At 44.1% G+C, this 27,398-nt stretch overlaps 2 protein-coding genes across 9 annotated transcripts in view; both read left to right on the top strand.

Moving 5' to 3' along the window:
- RANBP3L (RAN binding protein 3 like) overlaps positions 1-3,019 on the top strand; it is a 44,532-nt gene extending 41,513 nt beyond the window's left edge. For all 6 annotated transcript variants that reach the window (XM_082242026.1, XM_082242024.1, XM_082242027.1 and 3 more), the window contains one exon: positions 66-3,019. The gene's annotated coding sequence lies outside the window, so the exon portion shown is untranslated. The remainder of the gene's footprint in view (positions 1-65) is intronic.
- Positions 3,020-5,805: 2,786 nt separating this feature from the next.
- The window catches only part of NADK2 (NAD kinase 2, mitochondrial), a 28,898-nt gene continuing 7,305 nt past the window's right edge, over positions 5,806-27,398 (top strand). Inside the window, exons 1-8 of one of the 3 annotated variants that reach the window (XM_082242051.1) lie at positions 5,806-6,381; positions 14,817-14,905; positions 18,420-18,508; positions 18,950-19,031; positions 20,053-20,136; positions 24,968-25,104; positions 25,459-25,537; positions 27,197-27,340. In XM_082242051.1, coding sequence (XP_082098177.1) covers positions 5,941-6,381; positions 14,817-14,905; positions 18,420-18,508; positions 18,950-19,031; positions 20,053-20,136; positions 24,968-25,104; positions 25,459-25,537; positions 27,197-27,340 — 1,145 coding nt within the window. In that variant the 5' untranslated portion in view covers positions 5,806-5,940. Of the gene's footprint in view, positions 6,382-14,816; positions 14,906-18,419; positions 18,519-18,949; positions 19,032-20,052; positions 20,137-24,967; positions 25,105-25,458; positions 25,538-27,196; positions 27,341-27,398 lie in introns of those variants that run through there. The other 2 variants (XM_082242052.1, XM_082242053.1) reach the window with 2 other exon arrangements.

Here is a 27,398-nt window from a genome sequence, read left to right as displayed (position 1 = left end):
GCTGGGGAAACCCAGTCAGATGGGCAGGGTATAAATAATAAATTATTAGTAGTAGTAGTATGAAGAAGTACTTCCTCTCCTATGTCCTGAATCTCCCACCATGCAGCTTCACTGGATGATTCTGAGTTTTCATATTATTAGAGGGAGAAAATATTTTGTCTGGTTTTTTCCATGCCATGCATAACCCTACACACTTTATACCTCATGCCCCATACCCCGGATTTGCCTTTTTCTCATCCAAAAAGCCCCAGATATTGTGACCATTTCTCACAGAGCAGAGGCCAGATTTTGCATAAATACCATTTCCTGAAAATCATACCTCAAGCTTTCAAAACCAGCAAGAAATGAGACAGAGATGTTTGCCAACGCACCCATTTGCCATCATTAAATATGTAGACAGTTAAATATTTTTCTAATGCAAAGGAACACATCAAAAATGCTTCTGAAATCCTGCTGAAAACTTTGCCTGATGCGAGGGATATCCTGCTGCCCAAAGGTAAAAGCTTCATTATTAACTACATGAACACTTAAAAGCTAGTTTTTGTTTGCAAAGGCTGTATCTGTCAGCCCAGCACCTGCAACAGTCCAAAGAGTATTTCCAAAGCTCGTATTGGTACTCATAATTCCACAAGTTGCTGTGTGTTTTTGGAAGAAATATGTTCAGGGCTGTGCTCTTTGTGTGTTTCTAAATGAGCCATGGTTTTCCTGGTCATCTGCATTTCCTGTTTGTGGACACCTTTCATATATAAAGTGCTTCATGCAGTGCAACCCTTTTCCTCTTGACTTGGAAGTAGATCCCACTGTGTTCATTAAATGTGTTCAGGATTGCAACCCCAATACCATCCATGCTGTATGAGGAATTGAGGCTGCTATTCATAGGAATGTAAGATGCACGCAAGCTGGTTATGGGTGCCACAGTCATGCTTCTCAACCACTAGTATTCACTGGGATAGCTCTGTTGGTAGAGCATGAGACTCTTAATCTCAGGGTTGTGGATTTGCACATTGGGCAAAAGATTCCTGCATCACAGGGGGTTAGACTAGAAGACCCATGTGTTGCCTTCGAACTCTGCAATTCTATGATTCTGTGATTCTACCCACTGATATACATAGGAACAGGGGAAGCCTCCTTAGAAATGGAAGTAGTACACAGCCATGATTCACAACTAGTTGTTGTCAACAACCCTATCGTCCATGAAATTTTATAAATCTTTTTTAAAGCCATCCAAGTTGGGTGACCATCACTTAAGAACATAGAACAGCCTCTTGGCGGTGGTCCATCTACTCCTGCATTCTGTTCTCACAGTGGCCAACCAGATGCCTATGAAAAACCCACAAATGGGACCCAAGCAGAAGAGCATTGTCCCCACCTGTGTTCTCCAGCAAAATCACTACATCTTGTGGCAGTAAGTTCCATAGTTCAACTATATGCAATCCTATTAAAAATAAGAAAGTGGCCTGAGTCCAGACAATGGGTGTCCACCTCAGAAAAACTGCACTGTTTGCTTCACGCTTTAGTCATCCTTAATCCATCTTCCCTGCTAGCCTCTCGTCTTGGATAATTTGCTCTAGGCATCCTGTATAAAAAGGACAAGTGGCTCATGCAACTGTTAGGGGGAAATCAGAAGAGCCTGATGTTAGGTGCACAGGGGCAAAGCCCTTGAACCATCTGTGGGTCTTGAGTCCTATACAGCCTTATCAGGTGCTAACACAACCCATACATCTAACAGTGAGTGATTTGCTCAAGAATAACTAGCAAATTCATAACCCAGCTCTGCCACAATCAGCTCACTCCACTATATTATATAGAAACAATCAGTTACATTTTGTTGAACTCTTCTTGATAACTTATAGGTAATCTACCTCTAACAAATTAAAGATTTAGAAAGGAGGGTGGGTTGTCAGAAAAGATGCTCCTGCATACCATGAGTGATACTTTCTTCATCAAACATTACTTTTTCAAATCACGCTTTCTGTAGGATAGTTGAGAGAAGAGCCTCCTGCCAGCAACCACAATGGCAATCAAGTTAGACGTGTTTTCAAACAAACTTTTTATTTGGGCTTCGTCAAAAAATGTTTGCTTAATAAATATTTGGCCAAAAATAATATTGGCAAGACTTAAGTGCTGTTAAGTTTCCACAAGAACTCTACTCTTATCATCCCCAAACTGACAAGGAGAGCACAACTATCGAATTGTAAAAGCGGTCCACAGTTTTAGGATGTGTATATGGATGATCAAACGTAGCAAAAGCAAAGCCCAACTAGATCATACTATTATATGTCCCTTCTGTCGAAGTTGCCACCCATAACAGGCAGATTAATTCCAGAACAGTTTTTGAACAGTTCCTATCAAAACTCAAAGCCATAAACCATGTTTGCAAAGCACAAGTCTGCTTATTTCGTAACCAGTCATATTGAGGATATGGTCCATCAAATCTGTCTCTCAACTGCGTCTCCACTGCACTCTCAGCCCAATTCAAGATTTGTTAAGCTACCAATCAGAGTCCAGGAATAGGACTCTTAACAAATTTCTAGTCCCTAAATAAAATATTTCAATAATAAATACATGCACTTTTACCTAAAGTTGGTCTTATAGATTTTAATTGCACTTACTGTACTTCCAGAAATTGACTGAACTCGTGTAATTCATTTTGGGCAGACTGTAACTTGGATCAGATAATGAGTGCACTTCTGAAACTGCAGTTCAGCAGATTTCGTTACAAGGTGGTTTGAGAAGATGGAAATGGCCTTGTACCCATGCAGAACTGGGATAGACTGGACTTTAATGGGTCTGTGCATCCCTAGTTCCAAATACATGTTATTTTCTCACTGAAGCCTACTAATAAATCAGTGCAGGTTAACATTGAATAATCTACTTGTACTGGTTGCAGCGGAATGCAAATATTTTACTACTTGCCCCCACACTTTAACTATATGGGAAAAGTTAAAATACTATGCTGAAAGGTCCCTACATGAAAGGGATCAGCTTTTATTCTTGACCATCTTATACTTTTTTAAAAGTGCTGCTTTAGTACTATTGCATTGTTATGAAGGTCTTTAAAAAGGTAACATATACTATTATTCATATACAAGAAGTGAGGAAAGTATTCCATATGCTGTGTTTTGGATATTATTATATAATAAACAGAACAGTAAAAAATAACAGTGGCAAAATTAAGCCTTGGCTTTTATTTTCAATAAAGTATAGCATGTCTATCTTCTGCAATACATCATTTTAAACATTGTATGTGGTTCCTCCTGAACTTCCTAAATTGTCAAAGTGACCCGTGAGGGTGCTTACTCTCTCACCACCTCAGGCTGAGAAGGTCCCCAACCCTGGTGTAGATAATACTGAACTAGGTGGACCAAAGGTCCGAGTCACTATTTTAGCCACTATTCCTAAAAAATGTCCTTCCTCAATAGACCCTCCTTAGTGAGGTTCACCTATCTCTACTGCTGTATTAACTTTCAGCCATCAGTTGGTGGCTGAAGAATACTTTTCCTGGCAACCCCAAGATCATTGGATGGAATAAAGTTTTCATCTGTAACCAATTTTTGATGTCTTTAATTGTAATTGGTTTTTTTAAAGAGTGCTTTAACTGTTTTAGAATGTTTTTGTTTTTAAATTGTGTATCTGTTTGCTGCCCCGGGCTCCTTGCAGAAGATGGGATATAAACCCAATGTATAACAATACAGTGGTACCTCTGGTTAAGTACTTAATTCGTTCTGGAGGTCCGTACTTAACCTGAAACTGTTCTTAACCTGAAGCACCATTTTAGCTAATGGGGCCTCCTGCTGCCACCGTGCCACCGGAGCATGTTTTCTGCTCTCATCCTGAAGCAAAGTTATTAACCCGAGGTAATATTTCTGGGTTAGCAGAGTCTGTTACCTGAAGTGTATGTAACCTGAAGCGTATGTAACCTGAGGTACCACTGTACAAGACAGCTTCTTATGTTCCTTTGATGAACCACTAATATGCTTCTGCTTGGTTCCAAACTCTGGCAGAGTATGGCTGTACTGGAGGCCTCCAATAGTGTAAAACCTGTCACCTGCCCGGCTGCTGAGCAACACTTGTCCCATATCCACCAGCTCATCAGCTGGCTCTAAGAATGCTCTTGGTAATTTTGAAAAAGAGCAACATATTGCTTATGCATTCCAATGGTTAAAACTTTCTTTCCCTCCTTGCTGTAATCCCATTTCCTTCCTCTTTCAGTTTTAATAGTATGTGAAAGTGTTCCTTTTTAAAAAAACACCATTAAGATAGATGATCACAGGGATACAGAAAATGAAGGTTAATTGCGCAATCTTCTCCCCTTGGTTTTAAGCCAATGGATCACTTTTTTGAGCTCCACCTTTGCTTGGTTGATATTTGTTTAACTTCGGTAGGCAGTTTTAAAAAGAATTATGAGCAAATGACCTATGGCATACATTTCTCTTCGCTCCAGAATGTTGGCAGACTTTCTTTTTATCACTGTAACTATGGCAAGTTACAGCTTCAATTTGTTCTGGCCTTTTAGATCGTGAAGTGGCATTTTTCACCCAGCCCAGATTTAGTCACCTTTTAAATCACCAGCAGGGTTGTTGAATGTGTGCTTTGTTTATAGCATGGAAGATATAATTAAACTGAACACATTTTCTGGATTGTAGCCACAATGTTTTTTTTCTTTAAAATCAAAGCAGACCAACTTAGTTGGTCTCTAAGGTGCTACTGGAAGGAATTTTTATCTTGTAAAAATAGCTCTTAGGTAGGAAATGTACAGTGCTAATAAACTGAGTGCTTAGCTGTTGCTTATGATAAATGTATACTTTTATTGTGTCTGGAAATATATGTCCACGGGATTTTTTAAAAAAAATATCAAAACGAGTTTTGTACACTGTTCCTGCAAGTAACTCATGGTTCCACACACCCTTGCGCACCATCAGCCAATTTGTGGGATAGCACTGCTGGCTCCTAGATATTGCATAGCCTCTAAACAGCCCACCCACCCTAGGCTTGGTGTATTTCAGTGACCCTTTATGTCGGTCCTGGCTTTCAGGGTTGGAAGGGATTTGCTCCAATCACAATTGGCTCTGGGTTGTGAGCGTCTCCCTCCTTCTTTCAGTGAACAGCCTCCCTTCTCCGTGTGTGAAGCCCTGCAGAGCTGCTGCCAGTCCGTGCGTGCAATACTGTACTGAGTTAGATGATAGACCAAGGGAGATCAATATTTTGTATAAAGGCGGCAGCTTCCTGCAGGAAGGTGGAACTGGACAGCTCACGGCGCCCACCGGCCGCCTTCGCCTCTCCCAATCTTCCCCGTTTTATTCTTTTCCTAACTACGGAACGTTCTTCGCCGGCGCGCTCTGGACAAGGGCATTTCCTATTGGTCAATCGCGGCGGGAGGCGCTCGAGCCCGTTTCGTGCCCCGCGCGGCTAATAATGTCGCACCGAGGAGCCATCAACCAATGGGCGTTTTCTGGATTGGGCGACGGCTGCGCAGGCGCAGAAAGCGAGACGACGTCGAAGGCCCGTATTGGACCTGCCGGGCTTTAGAACGCGTGGGAGCGCGATGTTTTACTTCTGTGGCAAAAACGGGGAGGGGGGGAGAGAGCGAGAGAGAGCGGGCTCGCGGCGCCTGCGCACAGTGTCCCTTCCCTCCCGCTCACTAACACCCCCTCCCCTTTACGCCTGCGAGGGTCGGAGCGCTCACGTCGGATGCGTCCGTGCGTCAGGCGGCGTGCGCTGAGCAGAAGGGGGCGGGGCTGTGCGTGCGTGCCTGTGTGTTGCTTTGCCTCACCCCGCCCCCCCCACCCCCGGCCACTTTCCCGAGCGCGCGCGCCGCGCTGTTGTGGCGCAAAAACCTGAGGCGAGGGAAGGTCGCCGCTCTGTCCCTTCGCTTCCCTCGCGGCTGTGGTGGTTGTGGCGGCCGCGGCGGCTCCAGCAGGAACCCCGCGAGCCCGGGCTATGACCTGCCTCCCGAGCTACCTGAGCGGCGGCAGTCCCTCCGCCGCCCTCCGCGCCTTGCTCAAGCCTTCCCGGAGGCACCAGCCTCCTGCCCCGCCGCCGCCTCACAGCCACCTCGCCTTAGCGCCCAGCGCAGCCCGCCTGGCCGCGTCGGTGGCTTCAGCCGCCGCCGCCGCCTTCGCCGCGTCCGGGCTCCCCTCTCAGCCGTTAGCGCTGGCGGGGCGAGGGTCTTCGCCGCCGCCGCCGCCTCCGTCCGCCCCTTCCTCCTCGCAGCGCTGCCTCAGCTCGGATGCTTCTTCGTCGGAGCTCCCTTCGCGGTCGGGAGGCGGCGTCGGGTTCCGCCCGGCCCGGGTGGTGGTGGTGGCCAAGACGACCCGCTACGAGTTCGAGCAGCAGCGGTACCGGTACGCGGGGCTCTCCGAGGAGGACCTCAAGCAGCTGGTGAGTGGAGGTGCTCGGGGATTTAAATCTTCCCTTTTGGCCTGCAAATGACCCGAGATCATAGAATGGCAGAGTTGGATGGGAACCCTGAGGGTCATCTAGTCCAACCCCCTGCAATGCAGGGAATATGCAGTTGTCCCTTAAGGGGATCGAACCTGCAACCTTGGCGTTATCAGCACCCCACACGCACCAACTGAGCTATTCAGGCTGGATGGGAGACCACCTGGCATATCTTTCAACTTTTCCCTTTTCTTGCGAGGAATCCTATTCGGAATAAGGGAAGTTCCCTTAAAAAAAGGGAAACGTTGACAGCTATGTCACCTGGAAACCGCTATGGCCTTGACTTCCACAGGTAGGAGAAATGCTGGCTATGTATGTGCTGAATATTCCTCTTAAAGGAAAAAACAACAACCTGGGAAAAGGTTGTGTGCATACAAGAAAAAGAGGCCATAGATACAAACAGATGTAGCATATGCTTTCATTGAGCAAGCCCACTTCACTGCGTCTGCTTGAATATGGGTTTAGTGCACAAAAGTTTATACCACAGTAAGTCTTGGCGTTTGCAGTGCAGTGGGCAGCCTCATCTTTGTGCATGTATAAGCCAGACCTTGACATAAGCACGCACTCTTTCTCTGATAACAAGGTAAGTTAGCACAGGGAGGTGACTGTTGGAGGCAGATACTTAACACCCCAAACAGCACCCAATCAACAACTGTTTTTGTGGTTTGTAGTAGTGGCAATTTGTCAAGCTGGTGTGGGGCTGGGGAGGAGTTCCTTTTTAGTAACAGTATTTGGTGATTAGGGACGCGGGTGGCGCTGTGGGTAAAAGCCTCAGCGCCTAGGGCTTGCCGATTGTAAGGTCAGCGGTTCGAATCCCCGCGGCGGGGTGCGCTCCCGCTGCTCGGTCCCAGCGCCTGCCAACCTAGGTACCGCTTACCAGCGGGAAGGTAAACGGCGTTCCGTGTGCTGCGCTGGCTCGCCAGATGCAGCTTTGTCACGCTGGCCACGTGACCCGGAAGTGTCTCCGGACAGCGCTGGCCCCCGGCCTATAGATGTGAGATGGGCGCACAAACCCCAGAGTCTGTCAAGACTGGCCCGTTCGGGCAGGGGTACCTTTACCTTTACCTTTATTTGGTGATTGCCTGTTTATTCTACCTACTAACTCAGTATGAAAGAAGCATAAATGTAGTGGGGCCCACCCGAACTGACTCCCTCCTTATTATAGTGACTGTGTAATATCAACAGGTATAATTTGAATGAAGCCATCTTCTACTACATCAAGAATGGGAAAGCTGTGGCCCTCCAAATTTGTTGAATTCCAGCTCCATCTGCCCCAACCAGTATGGTCAGATTGTAGTTCAGCAACATCTGAAGGGACACAAGTTCCAGAGCCGTGCTCTGTATGCTTACCATAAATCAGTTTAACTTGAGAAACAAATAAAAATGTGTCTGCCCATCAAGTGTACAGTGGTACCTTGGGTTAAGAATTTAATTTGTTCTGGAGGTCTATTCTTAACCTGAGGTACCACTTTAGCTAATGGGGCCTGCCGTGTCGCCGCTGCGCAATTTCTGTTCTCATCCTGAAGCAAAGTTCTTAACCCGAGGTACTATTTTTGGGTTAGCGGAGTCTGTAACCTGAAGTGTCTGTAACCTGAAGCATCTGTAACCCGAGGTACCACTGTACAAGAATTTGGCAGAGAACACTTTTGGGATGGGTGGTTCAGAGTTCAAATTCCTAACTACCAAAACAATTTGGAGTACCACCCTTGCACCTTTTCCAAAAAGGGGAGGGCCAAACTTATATTTGGATATGGTTGCCATCTTTTTCCCCCTTGCAACTTTTTTGGAGGGCATGTGTACAACTGGAGCAGAAAATGAGTTAATAAGGAAAAGACCTCATCCTTTTGTTTCTAGTTTTATCTACTCAAGGCTGCATCTGAGTGTTAATAAAACAAAAGAACAAAAAATGACCACAGAATATAAACACTTGAGAAGTTTGGCCTTATGCTGCCATCTATTATTTGGTTAATTGCATTTATTTATTCCAAGGATATTGTCAACTGTCAATATTCACAACATTATGATAGTACCATCAGCTATTTGCTACATCTAATAACTTTTACTAATAAGAAAATAGGTGTTTCATCTGGCCAGCACTCGGGCTTCAAAAGATCAAGACCTTAATACAGAATCACTTGATTAAGGAAGTGGCAGTTATACATGTTTCCACACCCACAGGTTCACATGGCACTGACTGCTAACACAGATTCATCTTGATTATTTACTCTTCAGGAAAGTACCATCTATTTTGGTAGCACTCAGCCCCAGTCCAACTACCTAACTTGCAGCCATGTGAGGCTAAAATTATTGGCTCTGAAGGGAAGGCAAGTTAAATGAACTGTTGCATACTCCTTATGTGTGTATAGTGCTGTCTTTCTCCCTTCTGCCTTAAATATATACTTTGAGGCTATAAAAGAGATAATTGATCATATAAGTATAGTATATGTAATAGATTTACTACCTCATGCCATCTTAGCACACCTTCTCTATAGCAGTCATAGACTACTGTATGCTGCTGACAAAGATTCATTCCACCCACGCAAAATTATATCACAGGCCAGATTCACCATGTTGTTAGCCAGTGGTAATCTGATAATTCCTGCTATATATCTATAAAGACACAGCTGTTCATCCTGCTTTTTTCCTGATTGACCCACTTTTTCATCTAATGTATGACGTCCTTTCTTTTGTACAGTGAGTCTGTGAGCAGGGCACATATTATTTTAACAATTTTAGGCACTTTAATAATGATCAGATTGCTAGGGGGAAGGTGGGGTTTGTTGTTGTTGTTTAGTCGTTTAGTCGTGTCCAACTCTTCATGACCCCATGGACATGTTATGAAATAAAATTGAGAGCAGCTTGGTTCATGTCAGTATACAGAATGAGCTATCAAACTGCACTAGAGACTGTATTCATGAAACTTCCAGCAATGTCAGTGAGGCTTCCTGGTTCATTCTTTATGAAATATATATTGTTATGACCACTAGGTTTTCTAAATAATATCTTCTGATCAGAATGGATAAAAATGTTGGCTTAAAAATAATAGCTTGTTAGAATTAAATCATAATATGCTAAACTATTATAATATCTCAACACTGAATCAGTGGCCTTCTATTAGGGTTAAAGCGTGCTTTTCTAAAGAAGCATGGCCAAGCATGATAAATGTCACACAACTAGTCATATACTTTAGCAATGGTTCTCAGGCTCTCTCCCCCCCCCCCATGGACCATTTGGAAATTGCTGAGAGTCTTTGCAGACCACTTAATGATTTCCCCCTTCCCTGTCTGTTGTAGCAATTGTAATGCACTATGCTAGATGCTGGATGATTTTAATTGTACTTTTACAGACATACTGTAGACCACCTGCATGAAGCTCCGCAGTTTGGGGACTCTTGTACTATACTGTGGGCTTGATACTGGGAGCACAAGGATCCAGCCCTTTATTCCCAGGAAACGGCATCCTGTATAATAGGATAATGTACACTGTTTATAATTAAGTGTGTAAATGTGTACACATTTACCTGTCTTTGATAGGCCTGACTTATTTTTTCCTCCTCCCTCCCAATGCTTTTTCCTTTGTGTCTTGTGTTTTACATTGTAAGCCTGGGAACACAGACTGTCTTATCCATGTGATACTTTTTTGAATGAACAGCAGGATCAAAATGTTTAACAAACATGCATAGGATTGCGGAGGTTCATACACAGTGCCCACTTCAGTGAACAGGCATTTTGTCATATAAAACTCTTCTGCCACGTCATTTGCTAGCTGCTTCTACTGCTTTGAAATTGGAAATTTTAGGTTTTCCAGTTGCTTGACTACTGCTTTTCTGTGAGCTTCAAAACAATTTGTTTCTACAAAATAAGTGGCTTGCTATAGAGCAGTACTCACACACAGTCACCAGTGACTGGCTGCTATGGAGCCAAGGACTAGCTTCTTTGTAGGAAATATGGAGCCATTAAGCTCACTCTTGTCATTCTAGTCTTGCTCTGCTTTTGAGATGGCAGCAGAGGGGATTGTGGTGTCAGCCCTTTAAAGTAGTATAACTCCTCAGGTTCTTTTCTCTTCAGAGGCTGCCTTGGCTTTGGAAACAGTAGTTCTTAATCAGTGATATTCATTCTGCTCTGATTCTGCCAGTTGGCAAAATCTCTTGGGCTTTCTTTTCCCACAGCCTTAGAAATTCTCTTACTGATGTGAAACACTTTTGTATATTCAGTTCCCGGCAAAGTAGATACAAAAGTAACTTATTTGAACACTGTTGTAGTCTTCTTTGCATTATCTTATGAAATGTTTGCCGTATTCATTGTTCTCAGTAGTTTTCTCTTTACAGATTTTCCTTATCTTGCATCATACTAACAGAGAAGCACAGAGTTTTTTTTCCTACCTTGCATGTTCCTCATACAATTTCTTAGCCAATTTCGTAGGGGTGTATTTGTTATTTTGTGATGTACTTCTCTGAATGCTTAGCCTCTCAACTGGTTATTGTCAAACATTTCAGTTTTTCCTATTCTAATCATCCCTATCCTTCAATGGACTGTTCTGCTTTGAGGGGTTGCAAGTACCTGGCTTTGTGGCTGTTCAAAAACTTGTTTAAAGCATTTTAAATTTTTTTTTAAAGCACTCTCCCAGCCCTTCTAAATAAACTTTTAGGCGGGAAGGGCTTGCGGTTTTTTTGCTTGATATATTGGCCAGCCAATCAGTACTGTAAATTGGACTGCAAATCCCATCCTGGTAAGAAGTTCATATATGTAGTGCAAACATAGTGAGTGTGCTTCCATAGCATATTCATCACTGATATTTTTGGTATTTTGATGTATCCCAGAATATCACAGGCTTTTTGCTCTTAAGTTTTGCTCTTAAGAGAGCCAGTGTGGTGTAGTGGTTAAGAGCGGTAGTCACGTAATCTGGGGAACCGGGTTCGCGTCTCCGCTCCTCCACATGCAGCTGCTGGGTGACCTTGGGCCAGTCACACTTCTCTGAAGTCTCTCAGCCCCACTCACCTCACAGAGTGTTTGTTGTGGGGGAGGAAGGGAAAGGAGAATGTTAGCCGCTTTGAGACTCCTGAAGGGGAGTGAAAGGCGGGATATCAAATCCAAACTCTTACCTTAGTTCAGTTCTTTGCACATATTGTGATTGGTTTTTTACATTGTGCCCTTTTATCTTGTTAACTTTGCTCAAATAATGTTGCAGACGCAGACCTAATAAGCAAAGAAAAAAAGGTGATTTTAAAAAATACGTCTGGAGTCTACACTATGCAAAAGAACAGAGGCTCCATATTTTATTTTATTTGTCTTGGCATGTAGCATCGCTGTAAACTAATATTTTAAAATCTTTGCTAACCTTGCTGATTTGGTTTCTTGCAAATTTTCCACTTGTGTCCCTACTTGAGCATCTTAAAAGCAGAACATGATAGGATAGATTACAGAAAGATTGGAACTCTCTTATAGATCTTTCCTTTCTGGAGTTTGTTTCTGCCAGGACATTCTTAACACTGTGAGTTTACTTTTGTTTGGACATACGCAGTTCCTGAAAAAGATTGTGATAATGAGTGTTTACATTGTCTTCTGACAGGACAATCCAAATTTCAGACTCTTTGAAGACATCATTTTCAAGTGAAGCAATATTTTCACTGAACAAAATTCATTTCATTGTGTGGTTTGTTTGAGAAACTGATCTCTGAAATGACAATCTTTGGATTCTTTGACGTACATGAATTGACTTGATCTTCAAACTATTGTCATGGCAACTCTCTTTAAACAAAGGTGCTGTACACAAGGTTGTGGAATGTCCTGCCATGTGATGCCCAAAATCTTCCTGACGCAGTGCATTTGGAAGGCACTGAGGCATCGCTCCTGGCGGGTGTAAGTTGTCCACAGCAGCGGGCTCAGCACGCAAGCCTGTTAGACCATCTTGGTATTGGTCATTAGCATGACATTATCACATACCCTTTGGTGTTCAGAATTTTTATGGTCACTAAAATTCTTTTTTAAAGCAATTGAGAATGTTGCTGTTTTTTTATAACATTTTATTAATTTTCCAAAAATAAAAACAACAGTACCAAAACAAAACAAATTGACTTCCCTCTAGTCCCTTCCTTGGTTCTATTATTTATCAACATAGTTTCATTGTCAATTTTGCCATTTCAGCATATTCCATTAATTTAACTTGCCAATCTTCAATAGCTGGGACGAAAACAATTGAGAAAGTAATGTAGTATGTGTGTTACTTCTGTTGGGGTGTTCCTGTGGAAGGATTAATTTAGAGATTGGTTCATTTAGTTACATGGCTCCATTTCATTCTCGCCTTGTTTATACAACTTGCTGTGGTGTGGCTTTTTGCTCATCTCCCCACTGAGTATAGTGTGATACATTTGCCGGATTTTTAGAGAACATAGATGTGCCATGAAGGAAGCAGGTGGTTCTGTTCCTATCCTTTCAGTTTAGTTCCTGCCCTGGCGTACATTGTACTTTAATGTACACTTACAGAGCTAAGACAAAATTAAGTGGCAGCTTTTCATCACCTTCCCACAGGCCTATGTGCTGTCACTATATGTTTGTAACATGTACAGCTTGTATGTTAAGAATATAACTTACTTTAAACATGCAGTATTGAGAGAATTCAGACAAAATTCTCAGTTTATTCAGGCAAGTATTTGTAAGCAGATTGAAACCTGCTAAGAATTGCAATCAAGTAAACAGGGTGGCAGGCCAAAATTCTGAAGGCTAAGGAGAATTACAATGAAGTGTGCTCACAAAAGATGGTGACATTCGTAAAAACAAATTTAGGCATATTTTGTTTCCCTCTTCTGTAAAATCAGACTTACTTGATTTTATTTTATATTTTTTTGGGGTGACATTCAGTGGCACATCAACAGACTTCCTCTTTTCCTCCATACATGCTCCTCCAAAATCTGCTCCAGAAGGATGGTGGCTTTTCTGGAGCTGATTTTTCGGGTGCTCAGAATGCTGCAGCGGAGGAGAGAAAGAGGAAGTCATGTTGTGCAAACAGAAATCATTTGTGCAATCTTGCAGGCATCACTGGATGTTTCTCTTTTTTTATTCTTCGATGCATGTGCAACTCCCAACTTTCTACAAGTTTTCTCCCTACTCTCTACAAGTTTTCTTAAGCATTTAGTGGTTTTATTGCTGATGTTTTCCTTATTTTCGATCATTTTGTCACCTTGGGCACTTTTCTAAGAGTTATACTGGGATAAAAAATTACTTAAATATTTTTTGCGTATATTCGGTGGTCCGGTCCCCAGAAAGGCTTGCCAGTGGTGGCTAGAAATTTAATTTCGTTACTAGAGGACAAAGGCCTCAAAATACACAACCACAGGAGTAAGAACTTTTTAAAAGCTGGCAATAGTATAGGTACACAGAGTGCCTCTTTCAGTATGGTGTCATCGTGCTTTTCGTGCAGTATCCTCTTGCCAGGTAGTAGATAGAGAAGGAACAAAGCCAAGCTTCTTTAGTGACTAGAAACAGTTGTCAGTGAGATGCTATAATGCACCATGACAGGAGATACTGCTCCTAATTTGTTCTAAACTGCATACTCTCATTTCATCCCAATTCAGAACTCTTAGTAAAACTTATTTTAGGTTATATTTTATTATAGTTGATTGCAGCGTTTGAAATTCACCAGGCGCATTTTGCACCTGGCTATTGACCACTTGTGACCAAATGATCTGGAGGTGCCTGCCTCGGATCTTGACTGTTTTCACACATCCACAACACAACCTATATAATAAAGGTAAAGGTAAAGATACCCCTGCCCGAACGGGCCAGTCTTGACAGACTCTGGGGTTTGTGCGCCCATCTCACTCTATAGGCCGGGGGCCAGCGCTGTCCGGAGACACTTCCGGGTCACGTGGCCAGCGTGACAAAGCTGCATCTGGCGAGCCAGCGCAGCACACGGAACGCCGTTTACCTTCCCGCTGGTAAGCGGTACCTATTTATCTACTTGCACCCGGGGGTGCTTTCGAACTGCTAGGTTGGCAGGCGCTGGGACCGAGCAGCGGGAGCGCACCCCGCCGCGGGGATTCGAACCGCCGACCTTTCGATCGGCAAGCCCTAGGCGCTGAGGCTTTTACCCACAGCGCCACCCGCGTCCCTATATAATACTATTCGTTATATTTTATCTGCACTATCAGAATGAATTTCAGGAACCAAAAAGTCATATTGAAAATGCCCCCAATTGGCAACTATTTTTCTGGTTTAAGGAGGCATTTTGCACCTAGCTCATATATTTGAGTTTCTAACACTGGTTGATTGGTATGTCAGAATGCATATGGCTGGTAGCTTAGCTGTTTGCATACTGTTTTCACATGCTTAAGAAAATTACTGCCAACTTCATTAGATTTTGATTTTTGTCTTTCACAGCTTGCATTAAAAGGCTCTAATTACAGTGGACTACTGGAGCGACATCGGATTCATACAAAAAATGTGGAGCATGTAGTAGATAGTTTAAGGTAAGGGTATGTATCAATAATAATGATTATAATAAAAAATAAATAATATAATAAATAATTTCAGAGATCAGAGGTTCTAGAAGTTTGGCACATTATTCTAATGCCCAATATATGAAATTATAATTACTCTGATCTAGTAAACCATGTTTATACATATTTGGGCTGGGCAATATCTGGTTTTCAACATCATGATGTATCACCAGATAACTTCACGATATACCGATATATCACAATGTCTGAAAAAAGGATGGAGCTGTGTAGAGGCATTTGCGGGCTTCATAGTTTTTCCCACATTGTGATTTTTGCATAGTGCACATAAACACACACATTATGATTCACAATATGTTCCCAGGTCAAAAAGTATGAATCTGATATAAAAATATGGACGGTTTTGGATGATTTATCATCCAGCCCTAAGACATATGAAGGGGACTGTATGTATAAAAGAAAGGGAAGATTGACTCTTTACTTCTTTTTCTGTTAGCAGCCCTACACATTCAGTTTCAGAAGTTTCTCGTAGTTCAAACAAGATAGTTGGGGCATTTTAGTTTAGAGAAAAGCATGTAGGAGGGGGCATGATAGTGGTGTATAAAATTACACTTCTTGTGGATAAAATGGAGAGAGCAAAATTATTCTTTTCCAAAAATACTAGAACTCAGGGACATACAGTGAAGCTGAATATTGGAAGATCCAGGATCGAAAAAAGAAAATACCGTATTTTGCGCCCCATAAGACGCTCCGGCCCATAAGACGCACCTAGTTTTTTTGGGGGGAAATAAAGAAAAAAATTTTTATCCCCCCCCCCAGGTGCGGGGCTGGAAGAACCAGGTCGGGGAACAGTGGGAAGGCACGCTCTGCCTCCCCACTGTCCACCGAGCTTGTGGGGCAGGCGATGGGGAGAAGTGCACCAGTCCCGGGAGGGCAGGCAGCTCTGCGCCGCCATCCCGAGCGGGGCAGGACTTAGCGCCCTGCTCAGGATGGCGGCGTAGACCTGCCTGCAGTCCCGGGACGGCAGGCAGCTCTGTGCCGCCATCCCGAGCGGGGCGGGACTTAGCGCCCCTCTCGGGATGGCGGCGTAGACCTGCCTGCAGTCCCGGGACGGCAGGCAGCTCTGTGCCGCCATCCAGAGCGGGGCGGGATTAGCGCCCCGCTCGGGATGGCGGCGTACACCTGCCTGCAGTCCCGGGACGGCAGGCAGCTCTGTGCCGCCATCCAGAGCGGGGCGGGACTTAGCGCCCCGCTCGGGATGGCGGCGTAGACCTGCCTGCAGTCCCGGGACGGCAGGCAGCTCTGTGCCGCCATCCAGAGCGGGGCGGGACTTAGCGCCCCGCTCGGGATGGCGGCGCAGAGCTGCGCTGGTCCCAGGACTGCAGGCAGCTCTGCACGGCCACCGGGAGCGGGGCGGAGCTTCTCCCCCGGCTCCCGGTGGCCGGGCAGAGCTGCGCTGGTCCCAGGACCGCAGGCAGCTCTGCACGGCCACCGGGAGCGGGGCGGAGCTTCTCCCCCGGCTCCCGGTGGCCGGGCAGAGCTGCGCTGGTCCCGGGACCGCAGGCAGCTCTGCACGGCCACCGGGAGCGGGGCGGAGCTTCTCCCCCGGCTCCCGGTGGCCGGGCAGAGCTGCGCTGGTCCCGGGACCGCAGGCAGCTCTGCACGGCCACCGGGAGCGGGGCGGAGCTTCTCCCCCGGCTCCCGGTGGCCGGGCAGAGCTTCGCTGGTCCCGGGACCGCAGGCAGCTCTGCACGGCCACCGGGAGCGGGGCGGAGCTTCTCCCCCGGCTCCCGGTGGCCGGGCAGAGCTGCGCTGGTCCCGGGACCGCAGGCAGCTCTGCACGGCCACCGGGAGCCGGGCGGAGCTTCTCCCCCGGCTCCCGGTGGCCGGGCAGAGCTTCGCTGGTCCCAGGACTGCAGGCAGCTCTGCGCAACCCTCGGAGCCGGTCTCCCGAGGGTTGCACAGAGCTTCCTGAAGCCTGGAGAGCGAGAGGGGTCGGTGCGCACCGACCCCCCTCGCTCTCCAGGCTTCAGCGAAAGCCTGCATTCGCCCCATAAGACGCAGGCACATTTCCCCTTCATTTTTGGAGGGGAAAAAGTGCATCTTATGGGGCGAAAAATACGGTACTTCACATAGCACATAGTTAAATCATGGAATTTGCTCCCACAAGAGGTTGTGATTGCCACCAACTTGAATAGCTTTATTTCTATTAATTTATCTAATCCTTTTTTAAAAGCCATCAGTGGATATATTCTACCCCCACTGTATTGCTTTGAATACCAGTTTCAGGGAATCACAGGAGGCGAGAGCACTGTTGCACTCAGGTTCTTCTTGTCGTCTTCCCATGGCCATCTGTTTGACTACTGTGAGAACAGAGTCCTGGGCCAGAATAGCGTTAGGCTTGATCCCACAGGGCTCTTATTTTCTCTGTTGAAAAAGATGTACAAAGGTTATCTGTATACAGTTCTCTGCATACACAAGTGTCAGTGTGAATTCAAAGCTATTGTTGCATCATGTAACCAAACTGGACAACAGTAGGATATTGTTGAGTTTTTGACTGACCTTGTAATCAGTAGAACATAACCGGCAGTTTCACTCTTGAGTTAGTTTTCAGTTGAACAACATAGTAACAACCACAAACTATTTTTGTTTGTTTTTTTTTCTTTCAACAATACACACACACACACACACATTCATTGATTGTCATAAAACCTCCAAGTGGTTTACACAAAAAACCCTACAATTACTAAAAGATGGTTAGAAGCAGGTGTTTAAAAAACATTCAAATGATAATTAAAGTCACCAATAATCTAACTACAATTTTAACTACAGTTTACACTTTTGGTTTTGATGTATACATGCACAGGTTTTGCTCACACTAGGTTGAGTTCTTCCTGAATAACAACCCAAAAACTTTTGATACATAATCCTGTGTTAGTACATCGGATTTAGCAGAGGAAGGTGATGAAAGGAAAGCATTATAGCAAAACCCCTTCTATGTAAATCAAGAGTAGTAGCCTGTTGGCCTTGAAGTTGTTGGTCTCCAACTCCCTTCAGCCACAGCAAGCATGGCTGATAGACAGGGAAGGTGGGATGTAGTCTATCAATATCTGTAGTGACACAAGCTAGCTGTTCCTGGTGTAAAATAATTAGAAGCTTTCAGGGAACTGGTAAGTAGAGTTTGATGCAAGTGATAGTTATCTTCCATGTGACTAATAATAATAATAATAATAATAAATTATTTATACCCCGTCCATCTGGCTGGGTTGCCCTGGCCACTCTGCATGGCTTCCAACACACACACACAAAAATCATAATAAAACATCAAACATTAATAGTAACAATCAGAGCCTATATAAAAAGTCACAATAACCCAATATTCATACTTGTGGTGTGTTTTTTTTGCTTCCCTTTCCTGATGTCATTATCAAAGTTATATAAACTAGCTTTTTAACGTGACAGTTTGCATTCCTTTTAAGCCCTTCAAACCTGACTAATAATCACTTGCGTTTCTATAAATCTTCAGGAATGAGAAGATTGAGGTCCGACTTGTGAAGCGCAGAGAATATGATGAAGAGACAGTTCGGTGGGCAGATGCTGTTGTAGCAGCAGGAGGTATTAACTTGTGAGTGGGGATGGGTATTTTGAATTACAACAAACTTGCGGGAATAATTGTTTAGCAGTATGAAGAATTGATCAGTTGGCTTATCAATAAATAAGTCTTAACCTGAACTACCAGAATAAAGTTGATTTAGTGTCAACACATGCAGGGGTCTGGAATGTAATCCTTGCACAAAACACTCATTGCCTGTATACAAATTATGAAACATTCTGTAGAGGTTGTTACCTAGTCTTTGTGCACCTGTTTTTCTTTTTCTTCAAAGGTATAATTTCCTTATGGCAAATTGAGTTCCGCATCAGAATCTATTTTCACTCTTAATTTTATACAATAATGGTTTAAAGATTTGAGCACAAAATTCTCTGTACTTGATACTTCCATTGGAATATTTAAATCTTATGTAAAAGTAATCTGATCTCAAACTATATTTCATCTAGGTGATGGCACAATGCTTTTGGCAGCCAGTAAGGTGTTGGACCGGTTAAAACCAGTTATTGGAATAAATACAGACCCAGATAGGTGAGCCTAAGACTTACAGATACCTTGTCATATTGTAAGTCACATCATTAAAAGTCTAGTGTCCTGTGAGTGCCATGTGGGGCATTTTCTGTCATTGATATGCATACAGTGACTTCCTTTGCCAGTTTATTATGCACATTATTCACAGTTTTTCCTTATTTCTCACAAAATTGGTTGCATATTTGTGACTTCTGCATGGGTATAAATGGTCAAAGCTAGGTAAGAGTAGCATGGACAGAAGCTGAATTTTAACTATACTGTCCTGCTAATCTAGGATATATTTTAACTGGGCTATTGTGTAGTATGCTAACTATGACTGCAGATCAGGGATTGCCAGACTGGCGCCCACAGTTGCCATAGTGCCTGCAAAGGCCTTCATTGTTGTCCCCAGGCAGGGCCCTAGCTTTCATTTTAAAACATAGCAATACTTTAACCCTCCTACAAAGAAAGTTATAAAGCAAAATGTGCAGGTACACTTCTAAGTGATTCTGTAAAATGAGCAAGCCTGGCTGCTTCTGCCTGTCAGTGCTTTTAGCCAAGGAGTGAAGTCAGAGCAGTGATTGATAAATGAGTTGTTTAGACAGCCCACAATATGAAACCTTGGGACCCTAAGGAGCTGCTGTTTCCCCCTCCCATTTAATACACTTTTCCTGCTTATTTTTTAGGCAGAATTTCAACAGGTTAATCCTTTTCTTGTGTGGAAACACAATTATGTGAAAGGCTTCACCATGATTGTACACTCCCTAATTTAGTGTTATGCCCCCATGGCAGCCATTTTGTTGTTTTTAGTCACTTCAATACATGAACAACAATTGTTGGAAAATAGAGTGCCTAGGCATATCTTGCATAGAATGCTGTCTAAAAGTGAAAATTGCCCAGCTAGCTACAATAATGTAATCCAGTATTGTATTACTTACTCCCTTTTTTTAGAATGTGTGAGAGGGAACATATCTTTGCCTGAAGGAGGTAACAGAATACTGTGATTTCATGCCTTATTCTCGCCTTGTTGTGTTCTATTCAGATCTGAAGGCCATTTGTGTTTACCTGTACGATATACACACTCATTTCCAGATGCCCTACAGAAACTTTATCGTGGTGAGTTCAGGTAGGTTAGAGCTTACGTATCTCTAGACAATTGTTTTAAAGGAATGTAATTTTTTGTATTAGTGAGGAACAGACCTGAAGACTATTTGTTCCAGCTCTGCATCAATGTGGGAACCAGTGTGTCCAAAACAGTACTTAGTGTGATTTGTGGAACAGTCACACATTTCCGTTTTATACAGAATGGCTTGGAACTGGGAGCACAGATTAAAGCTGAAGGAGTTATGCGGATGCAGATTTTTTTTTTAAAAAAGTTCAGATTCAAGGGGCCACTACACATCCCTAGAATTTATTGAGTCTGCAGTCCATATTAAAGTAGTGCAAAAACATTTATACTCAGTCAGGTCTTGGGCTGATTATTGTATTGTTTTTATTGTTGTTGTTTTTACCATGTTGTGGTTTTATGTTTTAAACCACTCTGTGATCTCCAGATGAAGGATGGTATATAAATTAAATTATAAATTAAAATGCATTTAAAACATAGAATGTACCGTATTTTTCGCCCTATAGGACACACTTTTCCCCCTCCAAAAATGAAGGGGAAATGTGTATGCATCCTATGGGGTGAATGCAGGCTTTTGATGAAGCCTGAAGAGCGAGAGGGGTCGGTGCGCACCAACCCCTCTCGCTCTCCAGGCTTCAGGAAGCTATCTGCAAGCCTTGGGAGCCCAGCGGGAGTTCCCGTCGGGCTCCCTAGGCTTGCGGATAGCAGCCTGTTCTGGGGGCTGGGGTCGGAGGAAGTGAGGGCTTCCCCAGCCCCGTGCCTGGGGGGGAAATAATTTTTTTCCTTTATCCCCCCCCCCAAACTAGGTGCGCCCTATAGGGCGAAAAATACGGTATATATAGAGAGAGAGCCTTCTATACTAGTAGTAAAATACTGAATTTGGCCCAGTAGCAGATAAACAGCCAGTGCAGATCTCACAGATAAGATATTTATATATGCTTGACCCTACAAGCAGCCTGGCCACAGTGTTATCAACAGCAGACCTTCCTTTCTTGAAGCCTGCCTTAAAGCAGGATATGATTCTTTTGTTCAAACTGTTAGGTTCACATAACGGTAGATATATGGTAACTCCTGAAAGTGAACTCAGCTGGTAAGGGCCCAGCAGGATTATAGACAATACAGGGTCACGGAGAAATAAGAGGGAGCTATCAACACACTTAAAGGAAGCCCGGAGTTAGCTAAAATACAAAAGAATTGGTGTGTGTGTGGTTTAAAACAGTGTTTCCCAACCTTTTTTGGGCAAAGGCACACTTGTTTCATGAAAAAAATCTCGAGGCACACCACCATTACAGCCCCGTGACGTCAGCGCGCAGCGTCACGCCGGGAGGTACATGAATTGCTAGCAAATTACATAATCACCTCCTTGAGGGCTGGCTCATCTTCTCCGAAGGCAGAACCCCATTAATTAACAGCACAGACTCACACCATAGCCAAGACGAGGGGGGAAAACCTCAGTCATGCACATGTGGGGGCTAAATGAGGACGAAGACCGGGCAGAGAGCAGGGTTCAAATCACCCCACCTGGCCAGGACAATCCCTGGGTGCTCCCTTGGGCCACTCGCCTGACCCACCTCGCAGGGCTGTTGTTGCGAGGATAACACGGGGAGAACCACACTCGCCCCCGGGAGCTCCTTGGAGGAGAAAGCGGGCGATGAATGCAATGCACGAAATATATGAGAGGCGACCAGGTTTTGCAGGTTAGGGGCCCCCGCCAGCCTCTGCTTCCAACACCCGGCGCAACGACGCCGAAGTTTCCCCCCGGGCTCTGCTCGGGGAGCAGCGCTGCTCCCCCCCGGCTCCCCTTCGCCCTCCCGGCTCTCTCTGCCGCCCACTGGGGACCCCCCTCACCTGCCAAGTCCGGAGCGCCGGTGGAAGTTGCATGCATGCATGCAGGGCGCCGCGTTGCCATTGCATTGCACTGCACTCCATGCAACGCCTGCACGCATGCATTGCCTTGCACGCCCGCCAAGGGGTCTCCCCGCGGTCCGATGCGTCCCCTCCGGCGCGGATGCAGCATTGCAAAAATAACACCCCCCCGACGCAGCCCTACCTGGGGGGCAGCCTCCGCCGCTCCGCCTCCGCGGGGATCCCCGGGCTCCATCCTGCCGCCCGATCTCCGCGGGGGCGCAGGCAGGCTGCGCGGGGTCTGCGCGGAAGAGCCCCTGCCCGCCCAGCCGCCGCTGCGCTCATTCCATGGCCGGGAGAAGAGCGCTTCATACAAAACGCCCGGCCCGCCAGGCCACGCTGGGAAACGTAGTTCACGCACCCCGCGCGGGCGCAGAGCCCAAGGGCGAGGGGACTACGAATCCCGGCAGCCCCCGTGCCGGGGCCGGAGGGGGAGAGGCCGGGTGCAGGGATGGAGGGACGGGTGGGCGAGCGAGTGAGTGAGTGGCAGCCGCCAAGCCTTGGCCGAGAGCCAGGAAGGGCCTCCCCGGAGGAGGAGGAGGAGGAGGGAGGCGCAGAGCGGGAGGGAGGGAACCCCAGGGGTCATCTAGTGACGGCGCCCCAATCGAAAATTTTTAATTTTTCCCGCGGCACACCAGGCAACATCTCGCGGCACACTAGTGTGCCGCGGAACAGTGGTTGGGAAACACTGGTTTAAAACAGCAAGAACAAAACCCCCAAAACAGCCTAAAGAGGACTAAGCATGCTCAGTGATCACAGAATGCCAAGAATCTGTAAAGGCATGCGGGAGTGGAATGGAGCATGGTGGAGGAGGACATGACTGGAATGCTGAACAAGTCCCTCTTGTAAATAGCTTTAAATGATGGTGAGTTCTTCCTACCCTTTCCCAGTATTACAGCTCAATTTGTTCAGGAGGATGGGGAAAGAAAGTGATCCTTCACTTTGTGGTGAGCACCTTGCTAGGCTACCAAGATTTCCTGGTTCACACGCCTTCTGACAACCTCCGGTTCAGATGGAGGAAAACACAGAAAAGCTGTTGTATACTCAGCAGTTTAAGAAAATGGCATTAAATGCACAATGTAATCAGTCATCATTTAGTCTGGATAATTTTGGAATTTACAGAATTTTTGACATTTTGCTGAATGTGTTGCATTTGGGGGTTTGTGTTAATTATCGAAACAGATAAAATAATACCACTTATTTCACTAAAGATTGTTAGGTAATAAATTCATTGATGTTTGAGTGGTCTTGTTCATTTGTATTACATGGGAGGATATTCATTCCACTGGTGGAGGAAGAGGGGTGCAGGCGGAGCGCACCGTCCCCGGCAGCGCAATCCCGGTGGGGTGCCATCGTGGCTGCCCCCCCCCTGACTGCGGGTGGCGCGCCACGTCCCCGGGACGCTGCCAGCCACGCCCCCGCCTGCTCTCTGCCCCCTGGTGCTGGAGCATGAAACTCTGCCACTAATTCATTCCAATCTTTTGAAGACTCAGAATTTAGTTATGCTGCATGGACATATTTTAGGAGATCAGCTGAGTAAAACTATAGAGATATATCTGACACTAATTATTTCATCACAGCTATTGCTGATCGGTGTGCAAGAATCAATACCCGGCAAGGCAAATTTTAGATGTTTTGGAACATTTACTGTTGACACACACAATAATAGGCATTTAATTCTGAAGCATACTGGAGATATCTTTATAGCCAAGGATGGGAAACCTGTGGCCCTCCATATACTGCTGGACTCAAACTCCCTCAGCCCTAACCTACATGGCCAGTAGCCAAGGCTGATGGGAATTTTAGCCTAGCAGCATTTGGAGGGACACAGATTTCTCATTAACTTTATACCAATCATAATAATATAGAACGAATGGGATTGGGTTTTGTTTTTTATCAACTGGTTTAAAATGTTGCAAGCTATTTTAGAGTTAGGCACAAGAAGTCTTCAAAGCAGAAATTAAATCCTGCTGTGGTATAGTCTCATAATAGCTTGAACACCACTACCATAAAACCGGTTAATAGGGTGTCTTTCTGCAATGTGATCTTATAAATGAAGTTGGGACTTGCTATTGTTTGATGATACTAAGTTTTGTCTGTAATGAAAATCAGTAAAGATAAATACTAAATTTTAAAATAACTTGATCAGTAATGATAAATATTAAATTAAAATAATAATAATAATAATAATAATAATAATAATAAATTTTATTTATATCCCGCCCTCCCCAGCTGAGCCGGGCTCAGGGCGGCTAACAACAATCAAATAAACAATCAAATAATCACACATTCTAAAAATATTTCATTATAAAAATTAGTTAAAATCAAATTGATGGCAACTGATAAATAACTTTATTGTTGTGTGCAATAAACAGAGGTAGAGATAACAGTGATAACCTTTCGGTGATATTATCAGGGAATACCCAGGTTCTCTTTATACCTTTATATTCACCAAAAGAACTTCTGTGTTTCACCTAGGGGCAGAGGCAGAACTGAGTTACAACTAGTTGTTGGTTTGAGAGATGAGGAACCCTCCATTTCAGGGTCAGGGAACTTCCAGCTTATGGGCCTAATTAGGCTGGACACTACTCCTTATTTGGCCCACAAGACTGTTTCCCTCAGACTTTGCCCACATCTGACAACATACAAACTCCTGATGGCTTTTTGAAGCAGGGCTTGCTGACAGCTAGCCTCACTGGGATGTTCTGCACTAAAAAACCTAACCCCTGGAATGGTCTCCGTTGAATGTCTGATAACTTCCCCCACACTGTCTTGTAAGTTTTAGAGTTTAAAAGCTTACATTGTATTTTGTAACATTTTGGTTGGCCCAGTAAAGATTTTATTTTCTTGAATTATTGATTCATGCAGAAAAATTGCCATACATTTCAATTTGTTTGATTCTTGTGCTATTTTCTTCTTTTTAAAGATGGCAATGGCGGCAACGAATCCGTTTATATCTTGAAGGGACTGGCATTAACCCTGTCCCTGTTGACTTGCATGAACAGCAGTTGAGTCAAGAACAGCACAGCAGGGCCCATGTTAATGGAAGATTTCAGGATCAAAGTGAGTATAGTTTCAATCGTAAAATATAATCCACTCACTGGTGTGCAATGATCTTTTATTCAATCTTGAGATGTGATGTTAATGCTAATCTCAAATATGTAAGAGAGACATGTTCAGACTAGAAGGTAACTCGTCAATTAAGTGCAAGGCCCTCTTCAGTAAATGGATAGCCAGACTTTTGTACAATGAGTTCTTTCACATCAAGTGTGTACATCAAGAACCTCTTTATTTTGCTCCTGGTAGTCTTCCATATCTGTGTGTATTCACACACACCTCTATAATAATCTTACCGTTTTGCTTTCTGGTGATGCTTATCCTGTTAGCCTGTCAGCACTGATTTGCCTATATTTGCAGGGTCTCAGATATCTGAACCACACCTCTTGCCAGTGAGATCATTAAATGAAGTGTTTATTGGAGAATCTCTCTCATCCAGGTATGCTAGTATCATAAGTATTTTAGTTTGAGACTGCTTGTAAACTTCAATATCATTTTTTCCCTTCTGTGTGTAATAATGTATGCAAATATATTCAGACTTAATTACTGGATCCAAATTATACATTTCTGCAATTTCCCAAATCTGTGAGAAAACAGCATAGTTCTACATATATATTTTCCTCTCATGCTTCAAGAGGTCTTATTTGGACACACACATTTGACTTTGGATTCTTTTCCTGCTTGTTGTGTATCATCTTTCATATCAAGCATATGCTATTGAAGTTCTGGTCTTCATTGTTTATCACTGACTTCAACTATTTTTCATAACTGGCTCAAACTGTAAAACAACCTGAGGGGTTATCTAATAGTACACTAACTATTTATCACCTCCCATTTCCACAGTGTCTGACAAGACCTCTCTGCATGTTACTGTTTAAAACACATAACACCTTGTACGTAATTAGTAAAAATGGGGAAATGATTTTTAATCATAGTGTTCAAAACTCTGACCTATTTCTCTTAATTGCTGACACTTTTTCATCTTTCAGTTCTTCCTTGCTTCATGCTTCCTAACACAGTATGTTTTATGTAGGAAAGGAAAATTGAAGCTTGATGCTCCCCCTCCCCTCCAAAAAAATATTAAGCAGAAGGGCATGGGAGCTTGTGGAGATCATTCCCTTTCCCTTGCTGGAAGGGATTAAGCATGGGAGCAATACTACCAGACCCATCAAATAATGGAGATTATTGAAAAGTTTTGAATGAGCAGGCCCATAAGTCTTTTGTGAGTTGAGAATTTGAAGTGTGTGGAAATGATTGAATGATGACTGTGGAATGGGATTGCTTGGTGGATGAAAAGGTGAATGTTAGGCATGGTAGACATTTTATATTTTGTGGGGTGTAAATTTGGGAAGTGTAGTAGGGAAGTGTGGTAGAAATACCTATTTAGATGCCAAGTTGAGTATTAGGTTGTTGGTAGCCAGTTTGATGCTCTTCAGATTCTGTTGGACTACAGCTCCCCTCATCTCTGACCATAAGCCATGCTTGCTGGGGCTGCTGGGAGTCATTGCCTAACAATATGTAGAACGCATCGTGTTGGCTAGCCTTGGTTTAAGTAAAATGAATAGTTCGGAAAAGCAAAACTGAGGGTGGAGAACCCGTGCTCCACCAGAAGTTTCTGGATTCTAGCTCCCATCCGCTCCAGCCATCATAGTTAGTGGACAAAACTGATGAGAGCTGTAGCCCAGCAGTATTTGGAGGTCCAGAGGTATACAAGTTGCAGGCACAAATTCTATTACTTGCAGTTCAGTCTGAAAATTCGTTTTTGATTTCGATGGCACATACATATGGGAAGAAATTACTAAAGCTGTGTGCACTAATGCTGCAGTGTGGGAAATACTTATACCCTGTCCTATTAACCACAGACGAACCCACAAAATTAAGGTAGAAAATTCTAAAAGGCTTTCAAAATGGCTTGCTATCTTACTAACAATTTGCTGTATTTTTGAAAATTGATGAAAACTTACCAATCAAAAATCAACCTTGTTGCTTCATTAAAGAACTGCTGTACTAAATTTAATGTGAAATTTTCAGCCATGTTTGAAATTGCCCTTTTAGATTGGTACGTGCCTGATGTGGGGCTGTGTTCTGTCTTATTCAGGGTGAACTATAAGTCCTGCAAACCCAGTTTTAAATTCTCCCTTCATAGGGCCTCTTACTATGAAATATCAGTTGATGGTGGTCCATGGGAGAAACAAAAGAGCTCAGGTCTCAACATATGCACTGGAACAGGATCAAAAGCCTGGTAAGTTTGGTGTAGCCTTAAAATGTTAGTTCTTTGGCTTTTCCAGTAGGAGTAATGA

The sequence above is a fragment of the Podarcis vaucheri genome (genome assembly GCF_965113315.1).
Source record: "Podarcis vaucheri genome assembly, chromosome: 11".
Classification (NCBI taxonomy): Eukaryota; Metazoa; Chordata; class Lepidosauria; order Squamata; family Lacertidae; genus Podarcis; species Podarcis vaucheri.
Note: the sequence above shows the minus strand (reverse complement) of the source record. Positions and strands in the feature narration are given on the sequence as shown.